This window comes from Tenebrio molitor, chromosome 6 (assembly GCF_963966145.1).
Source record: "Tenebrio molitor chromosome 6, icTenMoli1.1, whole genome shotgun sequence".
NCBI lineage: Eukaryota > Metazoa > Arthropoda > Insecta > Coleoptera > Tenebrionidae > Tenebrio > Tenebrio molitor.
In genome coordinates, this window is record NC_091051.1 from 13,314,806 (window position 1) to 13,326,947 (window position 12,142).

Genomic DNA, 12,142 nt, shown 5'->3' on the forward strand with positions numbered 1-12,142 from the left:
TGCTAGTAAATTACGTTACATCATGACACAACATGTCGTGTGCAAAAAAGTAGTCATTTTGCTACGTGTTTCAAAGAAGATTTTTTCTAATTTAGTTACGAAAAATACACATTCTGTTTAAATCCTGTTTAAATCTGCTATTTCAATAATTTTCCGGGATAATACTACTATCCGGGAGTTGCTATGGGAATACTGTTGGTTGTTTCGTAAACAATAAAAATAGTTTGCTGTCAGATTTTTTAACACTAGTGATAATATAATGTCACTTTTTTTCACTAGTTATTAAATGAACCACGTTTGACAACTAAAATGACATATCACAATGGTTGTTTTTCGCAACTGAATTAGAAAAATATTGTTTTTTTTTTCATTCAGTCAATTTATCAACATTAAGTGGGAAACATTCGGAATTTTACAAACACCAATGTTTGTTTCTAATTCATTCATCCCGCTACTAGGTATTTGCCGAATGACAAACATTTGTTGCTTTTGATGCGGCGAATGTCTCACGTGTGCCACACAGCTTATACGACTTACTTGTACTTGGTACTACTTTTGAAGGGATCGCCAAAAGAGGATTCTCAATCGTGTTAACTTGATGCTTTCTACTTTTCTTACTCTAAATCAATGAAAAATTCTAGATATTTATACAGTCGCCCAAAGACTCTAACGTTATACTGTAGCTTCTCTGGTTAAAAGCTTAACTAAATTAACAAAGAACCTGGTAATGGACATAAATAAACAAATTTTTTAATTGTGCGAACCGACTTTGCATTTAAAAGGAGAGTGGAGGGTACCAGGTAGATTCTGTTGGACTAAGTGGATCTTATCTCTGTATAAATTGTCAAAAAATAAATCTCTCATTATTAATGTCAAAGTACACTATAATGTAAGAGTTATTGGACGACTATACTATAATTTACGTTCCTGCACATGAGATACTGCAAGTACTACTATACTACAAAGGTTTACTCGCCAAGTAGCACGTTTCACTTTTTTTTGAGATCCAATTTTGTGTAATAATTAGTCGTTTACTTTCCAGAAGCTGAACGAAGAGTCTTCTTGTGGAAAATTAGATCCGATGTATCTACAAAAGGTAGGATTTTGTTATTGTTGTGTGTGTCGGGTGTGTTGGAAATACGAAAAAGTCTAGATACAATGTTTTTATTTTTTTTATTTTCTACAAGGCACACACATACATATATTTACAATAAATACATACACACTGCCTCTTACATTATTCTAACACGAACGGTTTATAAATTAGCCTACTTATGATATAAGCAAGTAAGAAAAAAACTGTGCTATATTAAAGAACACTATTCTTTTTCGTACAATTTGTGGTTCCAGTATTGCACCTAATCTGAGATAATACTGAGTGTAAACAAACAACATATTTACTTACTGGTAATTTTTAAAAATTTCTGACAATGATTGTCAAAATGGCGTATACTTTATTTCGTCAGAAAATACGTTGCTACCATGTGCAAAATTATAGGTAAATGTACAAAAGAACTGTATCGTCGAATAGTTACAACTTTAATTCAGTTATTATTCTTTATTATTATTATTATTAATCGTAAGAAAGTTTACACAGATATGTAAAACTTTAAACCTTATAAAAATTTTAATATACAATTTTCTAATTTGCGTTGTTATAGATACATATATGAAAAATGACGTTTCCTACATTTTTTTTTGTTGTTGTTGCTGACTGTTATTTACATGTAAAGCTGAAAAACTGTTAATCAGGATTGAAACGATCGTGTGAAACGTAATCTTGAATGTGGATAAAAAATAGAAATTATATACAGTTGTGCTTTTATGTACATCACGTGATTTCTGAGCAACAAGGAAAAGTTCAAGTAGTTGTGTTGAATTGTTTGTGAACGACCTCCGTGAGTAATCTCGTTTTTGGTTATGATCCTCTTCATGCCCAAAATCAGTCTTAAAAAACTAATCGCTAAGATTGTAAAATAACGTGATATGCTCCACGATAATGGACGTATTTAGTATATTATATCTTTGACATATTACAAAATCCATAATGTAACTCAACTAACAACTAATACTATACAGCGTGTTCGTCGGAAACGACCCAAACTTAATACCAATAATCAAGGAAAACATCGCCTAAGCACTGCACGTCTGAGCTAACTCCTACATTACGTTATACCTAAGCAAACTCTAGCAGGTCTTACGTTACGCTTATGTTGCCGTGCTCGTGAACAGCACCGAATTCTTGTAATACCCGGAGCGATCCTGAAGGGGCGACTTGACGTCCCTCTCGACTTGTTGCTGGCGCGATTTCCTCTCCAGTTCCAGTTCTTGCGCTAAGGACTCTGCAACAAAAAGGAGAACGACTCGGATTACTCACGGACCAAGGGGGCGGCTAATAGTTTTGTTAATCTGGGTGTCGCGTAATAGGCTTTATTTAAATGGAATGGCGGAGGAAGGAGACAAACGGACAGACGGACAAACCGCTTAGTGCACAGTCGAAGGGAGTTAATTTAGCCGGGCGGCAATGCCATTATCCCGGACAGGGATTCTGGCCCGCGGCTATTTAGCACGATGTTATCTTTACTGTTGCAATTTCTCGCCTCGTTGTGCCGTTGTCACTTGCCGTTTGAATCGGTGAACTACGACGGTGCCGTCGACGAAGTGCCCTCCTTAATCCATTGGATACACGGCTCCGGTTTTAATTAAGAAGTTTTATAAGTCGCCACCGAGTTTGTCCTGTTTATTTTGGGGATGATTAATCTTTGATTGTTACCACGGGTCGCAGCCCCTAGGTTCTTAGGTACGACTCGCGGGGAAATCCCTCAGATTTCACCATAAATATTCAGCGAGGACTGCTGGGACAACCCTAATTCCGGAGTTTACAGCCCGATAAGTCCACGTCGTTAAAATAAAATTATTGGAAATTGAAAAAATCTTCAAAAGCACTTATTGTAAGTAAAATGAATACCTACATCGATTCAAGTTTAAATAAATCTCTTGCAACGATACTTTTGAAACGGATAATATTTTATCTGTTAAATTTATTTTTACTGTAACACTTGGATTAAGAAAATACCAAAAAAAGAGTGTATGCTTAAGACCGCAAGGCAGAAGTGAAAACTTCTGTGACACTCGTAATTGATTTTAAGTAATATTATATTACATAAATTATAGATATTATTATGGATGACGGTACTTGGAGGAATCAGTAACAAGGCATAAATAATTAATATTATTTAGATCCAATGCTGTATTTAAATAAACATCAAAAGTTTGTATTTTTCAATTGAAACTGCAAATACGTCCACTTTTAAAAGTAAACAGACTGGCAAAATTTGTGAGGTTAGGTTTTCATGTTTAAGTTTTATTTTAGCTTTATTTTATTGATGATGGTTTATTGTATTGAACAGAACACCCACTTTCATAGCAAGCGGGACCAGACAATCATTTATAGATACCCTGTATTATGATAATTCGTCCATTTTCCGCTTCACATTTTGCTACACACATCTTTACAATAGATGAATTGTTGAAGCCATATAATTGAGAATTACCTACTAAATCCTAGATCCATCTGTGAACTTACAATATTTGTTGTGTCTTTGTCGTTTTTATATTATAGCTACTCCTGCAGCTCTGCACAGTGGTCATTTAAATTTAGCAACACAATGAACAATGAAAATTTGGAAGTGACAAATGACGCGCAGTTGACTGTTTCCCGCTCGCTCCGCTAAACTCGACTCCCGAGATTTTAGCTTGCTGCGAACGATTTTAGCGTGATGCGAACGATTTTGGCGTGATCCGAACGATTTTAGTGTGTCGCATCAAACGAATTCACTGCCCGGGAATAAAATGTACGTACCTATTGATGCGCCTAAATAAGTTTTCACTTCAAGAAAACATTATTTCAGCTATTTAATTGGTCTGCAAGACGAAACTATTGGTCTATTATTTAATTTTCTCGCAACAAATATTTCGGGAATTTACAAATTTGTTGGTGATATGGTGAATAGTCTTAAATGTCATTAAATTTTAACCGTAAGGTAATGACTGTGCGCGGTTGCGCTTTGAGAGGGGCAAATATAAAGTGTTTTGTGGAAACGATTTTGCCGGTTTGAACGGGTCCATCCGCCAACAATATAAAGTAATCGTAGAATAAAGAAGACACGTAATAATTGATATTTGAGAAATTTTAATTGAATGCCGCATTTGAAGTGAGCGCTCCGGTAATAGGCCGGCTATGACATGGCGATATCCGATAATAAGTTCCATTCCGGTCGCATCGAATCACGTAACTAATTAAGCTTCAAGATGCATATGTGTATTAATGATGTAATTAGACACGCGCTAACTATTATTATTACAACTTATTATTATTCATGTTTCATTGGTGCGCTTCTAAACGGCCAATAATAATCGTGCATTATCATAGGCCTGTCTGAGCATTGTTGACACTTCATGGAATCACGAAGAGTATGGAAACACGCAAGAATGTGAAATATCTGAAAAGTGGTTAACACAGTCATGCGGCTTTTTGTTAAGAGCAAAAACGACCAAAAAATCAATTCGCCTTGAAGAAATAACCGATGGTATTATTTGTGCCGGCGACTTGTGTGGCAAAAACCTAAAAAGTACCATCCTTGAACAGAGAACAAATTCGTTTATTATGAAATTATAAATGCATAACTATTGTAACAGTGTTAAATTAAATACAGTCAATTAGGGACAAAAAAAAACTTCCACATCCCACTGGGACTTGTCGAATGGAATTTCTAAATCTATATATGTATACAGGTGTCCCAAAAATGGCGTACAAACTACTTACTACCTTATCGAGGATGCTTAAATGTGCATGAAAAAAATATGGAAAAAATGTTTCCGACAAAAAAATCAATTAATTTTATTATTATTATTAACGGTAATACAATGTAAACAAAGATATATTCGTACATCATTACCTTGAAATGTTACCGTAGTAGTAGTAAAATAATTTTTTCGATTTCCAAAGCTTCTAAATTCTCTATTATGCAAGATTAGATATTGGTAGTGAGTGATCTTGTACTTTGTGATAATGTGTACGATGAGAGGTAGCTGCCATGACAATTTCATACATATATTTCAAAATTGACCTGTTAAGTGGCACTTTCAAAGACCGCCAAATCAGCAAATAAGTCCAATAGAATTTTTTTAACATTTTTCTGACGTATACGGTAATCTCTTCTACACCGTAGTGCACAGTTAGTACGCCATTTTTGGGACACCCTGTATATAAAACTGAATGTCTGTTTGTTTGTATATTTTGTATGCAAATCTACAGTTTTACTCCGATCTTGATGAAATTTTGTACACTTGATCTTCAAAACAAGAAGAAAAATACTGTCTATTTTAATTTTACAAAAACCAACCCCTACTACCATTTTCAATCCTGTTAAGAAAAAAAGAAGACAGTTTTTTCGAGTTGGAAATACCCTCACCTTCGCCGCTTCACCCCTATTTCATCCTCTGAGTATATCGTCACCTTCGCTGCTTGACACCCACAAAAAGCAACCCCTATTATCATTTTTAAGCCTGTTAAGCACAAAAAAAGTTTTTTCGAGTTGGAAATCGCGTTTGCATGATATGTTCAGGTGTCATAGTTACATTTGGTTGTTTATAAAAGTAGCAATTTCGCAAAATGTGTTTGAATGATTGTGTTTTACCGGAAGATGTCTTAAATGAAGCAGAACAAGCTTCAAATAGCTTAATACCGGAAAAATCAAAAGGCAGGTATCTGAAATCAAATGAGACAATCAAACAATAGGAGGATCTAAATAAGGTTACAACTGAAAATAAAAGTGTTATGTTGGCGTATTTTCATGAATTGGTAAGTGATCATAGTGTTAGTTTCTTATCGTATTGATCTTTTTGTTTATTTAGTCAAAGAAAAAAGTAGTCTAAAGTTTTAATTATTCTTCGTAAAAAGACAAACTTCATATTGAAATTACTGCGTTTATCAAAATACATGAAAATAGAAATATAATTTTAAAACATTCTGAAATTTGCGGGCGAAGCCGCGGGTAAAAGCTAGTTTTAAATAATTTGAAAGATATTTTTTCCGTATGAATTAGAAGAGAAATTCGTTTCAACTTGATGTTTCTTCCGAAAGCCGAAAATATGGTTTCATTATTTCGGCCTTTTTAAAGCGTGATTTCTTTGTTTGTCATCTCAGCGAGGGAGTTCATCTTTATCAAATTTGTGCGGTGCTCGTGTATAAGATTAAACTGTAACACGCGAGGGTGAAACACCTAACAATTTTCCATTTATTTAGTTACAGTAAAATGACTTCACTTTGTAGTCATAGAATTCATCTCTGATTTCACACAGCGACAATAATATCTGAATTTAAATCGTTTCGCCGGCGGCTCCGCACAGTTCGAGGGGCCTTGCAGAGGGTCGCCGTCTCGAAATAGAATTATCCTCCGTTAAATTTCTTGTATGCAGAAACAGTCGGAACAACAATAAAACAAAAATGTTGGTGGTTTTTCCCCTGGTCTGGTGCGTGCCTAATTTCTCGTCTCCGTTGGTGAATGAAATTCGTCCGTTTTATCCGGTGCAAGTTTTCCCAAGTACGATGATATCAGGAACCAATCAATCCTAATAAAGCATAGAAGTTGGTGTAGTAAGTTGGGCATCCATTAGAGAGGCTTCCGGCGAGCTTCTGCGTCTTACCTCACTTCCGGAACTTGGCCTCCGGAGCTGGGAATAATTCAGGACCAACTTGCCACTTTAAGCCGTAATGAATAGGTAATTAGTTAATATTGTGCCGGCTTCCTCTTGTCCACGCGCCCGGGGACCGGACTCCGGCCAAGTCCGACCGCAAGTCCGGACAAGTCTCCCATCGCCGTCTTGGGACCCATTACCGGAACCCTACGTGCCTTCGTACGCTAACTATTGTTCGCCAAGGAAAGGATTCCTATTGAATTAACTCTAATCACTCGGGATTATTATGGATTATAAACCTGCGCATTATGCGAACTATCTGACGGGAAATTATTGTTCTACAGCCGAAACATCGCGGTCAAAAGGTTTTTAAATTTTTTTCGAAGCATAATACTGTACCATATCAAGAGCGTGCAGAATTATGCGAGTACCTACAACGATAAAGTACCTTCAAGTGAGGATGATTATTTTTATTTTGAAATATTGAAATATAATGTGTGCTGGATTCTGCCAAATGTAAATTTAGTTAAACCAAAAAAATGTTTAGAAAGATTTTTACTTCCAGGAATCAATGCTAATTAATTAATGTAAAGTAAAAAACTGGTATATTTTCATAGATAGATATTTTTAAGTGGTGCCAACACAAAAAAGTCCCTAATACCAATGTATTAACATTTTATTTAACAAATATCTGCAGAAGTCGGCACTAAAAATATTGTGTATTACACGTCAAGAAACGGTTTTGCAAGTGCGAGTTAGGTTTGTGGGCCGAGGCGATAGCCGAGGCCTGCAAATGCGAGTGCTGTTTCTGGCCGCCTAGTGTTACAAATAACTACATACTACGATGAAATTAAATGTTAGAATACTAAGATTTGGCAAGCCCTCTCTAGTTCTAAAATTTCTCTTTCCATTTACGTTCCTCCTTTGACATCATTTTCAAACCAATTGACCTTTGTATATATTTTGAGTTTATTTTTTCGTCTGTCACTACCTCCACAACCAGAAGAAATTACAATTTTATTTTTGTTGCCCTTTGGTGCAATCGAACTTAATTTTCAAACGTAACATTTTCCTAATAACATGCTTCAACGCGTTGTCGTTGACTTAACAACTTGTCGTACAAAAGAGACGTAAAACCTGGATTAGCTGCGTCTTGTCTTGTTCTGTTGTAATGACCACGCGTAATTGTCGCTCAACAAGTTTAACAAGCGATGCTATCATTTTGTAATAATTAGTTATTTTTAAATGAAATTCGCGTTAAAAATTAACAAAATTCAGCTTCTACCTTTGTAACGGTCGCAATTTATTGTCATTATGCAAATGTAGTTAATCATAGGTACGCATACCGTATTAAAATGCATAGTTAAAATAAAAAACCGTTGACGTGCTTCCAGGTAATGTTGGCGGACTTGATTCCCTCAACATGGGCATATATTTCCAGGGCTTATCTCGGTAATTTGTTCTAATTTCATTTTTATTACCGTACGCAAAATGAGAATTTAAAAAATCGTAGAACTACGCCGGCAGGAACTGTGCGACGCCTTCCTGCTGCGGATAAAATTCCAAGGGTCAGGTGAGGTAATTCGGGTGGTTTGAGTACCGAAGCGGGCTTCCAAGTTTCTGCGGTCGTTACAATTTCATATACAATTATTGCAGTTTGTAGCGTAGCCGAGAGTAAAGCAAGCACATCTTAGCATAGCATCAATTGTTTAAAGTGTACCTGAACATATTTGAGAAGCTCAAATTTCAATATCGTCGTGGCGCAAGCGCTCGTATTAACATCCATCCGTCCACTAGTGAATAAACAAGAGCGATACCATAAACATATTATGTAAACAAGGAAACTCCGGGGAAATTATACTGCAACGTAGTAAGTTAGCAGGAGCGATATCTCAAGAGTGTCGCAGGAACATTTCTCAACAGGATCAAGTCGGTACACAGATTCCAAGGCATGCTTAGAATTCATGGACTGCAGTAGGCGTTTGCAATATTAAGGTCGCAGATAAGTGACTTGAATAAGGTAATGGCGACAGGATACAGCAGGAAAATAAACCCACCGCAATTATACAGAGTGATCCCGGTTGAGACACCCGGAACGGCAGTAACAAGATGTTTCGTTTAGCGAAGTGTTTCCGGGTAATTTAAATCGGGTAAATAACCAACCCAAAGCACAAATAAATACACTGAAAGCCCATGAGAAAGAAAATCGACTCGTAGATTCGTTCAACATTGTCTAACAACATAAAACAAGAGAATAGCACAGATGACTTTCAAGTGTTTCTGCTTTTCCATTCTCGTGAAAACCCTTGAAAGTTATTTTTGGAGAAATGAGGTTCGTTTGGTGGCGCTGTCGATGTTTTTAGAATTGAACCTAACCTAAAAGGTGTACAGAAGCATTTCATTTTCTAAATAAATCGCTGAAGAACCGACTGATATGACATTTGATAGTACATATTTCACTAGCGTGAACTTGAACTTTTGCACCGAATGCAGTTAGCAGTTTGGATTAACTTATTTAAATACTAACGGGGTCATTGACGAAACTCGGTAAGGCTCGATAAGACATTGCAAATTCAAAACCATGACAACTGATATTGTTAAAGCATTGTATTTGCCGTTTCGTTAACGATTTGCAAATTATCTGAGTTTCGTGAATCTATTATACCCCTAATAGCCGTTTGCACCGTGGTACAGGGTCATTATAAATGATTGTCCCATCGCAGTTGGCGTTGGTGACAGGGTTTAATGTGCCGCAAGCCTTATAAAATGAGTGAAACTAGTACCGCCGATAGGCGGCACTCCTGGCGGTAGTGAAAATCAAGTTTACTAGTTTGGCTAACGTTGCGAGGCTGCGGCACATCCAAAATTTGTGTGGGTTTTCAATGCCAACTGCGATGGGACAATCATTTATAATGACCCTGTATTTTAAAGTTAAGAAAAGCTTAAAACCTTGGTTATAATTATTCAAATCGTAGCAACAATTGTTTTTAAGCTTGGTTTAAAAATAAGGCACGTCGGTGCAAACGGCCATAAGTGACTATATTTGTTTGTGATTTTTTATGTTGGCATACAATGTATCAAACAAAGAGTGAAATAAAACAAAGTTGCCATTATCATGTTTTGTTTTTAAAAATGGTCGTTACTACAGAGTACCTAAAATATGTACATTTATTGTAAATGGCTCATTTTGGAAACGGATTGCAAAATAAAATTAGTTCATGTTGGTAAAACTTGTTTCTTCTTTACAACGTCGAATTATTCACAATAAGAGTAAACTTCTAAAACCTAACCTCCAAAAATGAATCAAGGGATGACATTCATAATGGCAAGGCTAACCGATAGTGCAGGGATGCTAACCTACTAAATTTGATTTAACCGTTTATAGTAAGACTATTTTTTAATATTCTTCATTTCCTTATATTCAGAATCAGTATAATTACACAATATTTGCAAATCTATGCTTGTAATCCACGTACTTACATACAGTTAATTTCAAAATTATCGAGTACACCTCAAAAATCAAGAAGTCGATTTATTACAACTTTTTCCCCATGTAAAGATGCCTTTTTGAAATTTGAGTGTCATATTTTTTATATAGGTTAGGTAAGTTTGACAACATAAAATGTCGCTGATATTTTAGAACACATTGTCTGTTTTATCCTCTGCACGGTGCTCTTCACGATGTTATAATATTGGACTACCCTCCGGATCGACCACCCTTCTTCTAATTTGGAAAGAGTGAGCACTTTCGCGTTTTCGGTTACATTAGGAATTTTGTTTGTCAAAACTGACATTGATAATTGACAAAAAATGTAAGTACTGTCGCGAGCAATAAATTTTGGTCATCAATGTCATTTCAAAATTTGGTTAGATTGTCACAAATTTAAAAAATTTCCCTGCCTGATTACACCCATGTCAACAAAGTGTCAAAAAATGAGAAAAAAAATGACAATTAATGTCATACAATATGATGATAGGTTATAATATTTACGACTGTTTTACAGTGAAGCATTTTCGATTGCGTCAAAGAATGACCTTGACGACCAAAATTTATTGCTCGCGACTGTACATTTCACACTGTAGAAAACTGGGTGTACTCTATAATTTTGAAATTAACTGTACCTCTCAGCTCCTCAAAGTTGACATTGAAGAGTCGATTGTGAACGCATCACGGATTACGGATCACAGACCAGCTCTTTAAATCTAACCTCACTTTTTGCGTTGTTTGTGTTTTTACTTTGCAGACTGACGAGTGGTGTGTTCACAATTGACTCTTCAATGTCAACTTTGAGGAGAAATAAATGAATACCCGATGTTAAACTTAAAAAAGGACTGCCACATTAAATGAACAGATTGTCACTATACAATTCACCGTAGTTCAACGGCAACCATTAATCCCATTAGGTATTAATAAGAACAAATTGAAAGAAAGAAAAAATGACACAGGAAAACAAAAACATTTTCAACTCCTAAATTAAATCGTGGGAATTTCAAAGTAGTCAGTGATGACTGATGGTCAAGGTAACGGAGCTGGAGCTGGAATAGACAACGCCATCGGTAATTTTTTTTAAACTGCTAAGCGAAAGTTTACTAACTTTCACTTAACTTCGCAACCCTAAGGCACTTTTTTTGCCTAAAAATCAACGATAAGAATAACTTACTAATAATAATCTCATCATTCTCATCATACTAGAAGTGTGATAATATTATTTGGTTGTAGTTGATTTTGATGCTGAAATCATGGAACAACTTATAATCCAACAAAATAAAATATGGACCTCTCTTTTTTTGTATCTTGTGTGACATAAATCATGAAGAGTAAAGCATGATTGATGAAAAACAACTTAACAAAATTTCTCGTTGTAACTAGATCTTAGTGGATTTTTTCTTAAAAAGACGATGTACAAATAAAAATGATGATACAATACATCCTACAAGAAGTTTTGGTAGGAGTGTGATGTTAAATTGCTTTTTGGTAACCGGTTTCGACGGAAGACAATCCTTTGGATCACTGGCAATTGTTTCAAAAAAGTTAAATACAAAAAGCGACGGAACAGGTGTGAACATGTTCTCTTTATCGTTGGGCAGCTGTTGGGCGATTTCCGGCGACTTTACCGGTAAGTGTGAACGTCCCATCGTTGCACACAACATTCGGCATGCCATTCAAAGCGTGTCAAATCGAAAGGCTCATTTTCTGGGAAGTTATCCTGATTGTCGGAGAGCAACTTGTAAATTGAATCCTTTCAACTATTTAATGTTTATTTCGTCTTTAATTCCATCTCAGCTACTGAATATTACCTGGCATTGTGCGTAACAGGCGTTTAATTTCGAAATTATATGTAAGAATGAATCGGTGCTTCGATTGTGCCCTCGATTTTTAAAAGCGGTACTACTAGTTCATTGTTTGCTTTTGTATCAACTTCTATTAAAAATCACAAATGAT

At 35.7% G+C, this 12,142-nt stretch overlaps 1 protein-coding gene across 6 annotated transcripts in view; it reads right to left on the reverse strand.

The window, feature by feature from the left end:
* Positions 1-1,156: 1,156 nt before the first annotated feature.
* dac (dachshund) overlaps positions 1,157-12,142 on the reverse strand; it is a 191,647-nt gene continuing 180,661 nt past the window's right edge. For all 6 annotated transcript variants that reach the window (XM_069050712.1, XM_069050710.1, XM_069050708.1 and 3 more), the window contains one exon: positions 1,157-2,342. In XM_069050712.1, coding sequence (XP_068906813.1) covers positions 2,209-2,342 — 134 coding nt within the window. In that variant the 3' untranslated portion in view covers positions 1,157-2,208. The remainder of the gene's footprint in view (positions 2,343-12,142) is intronic.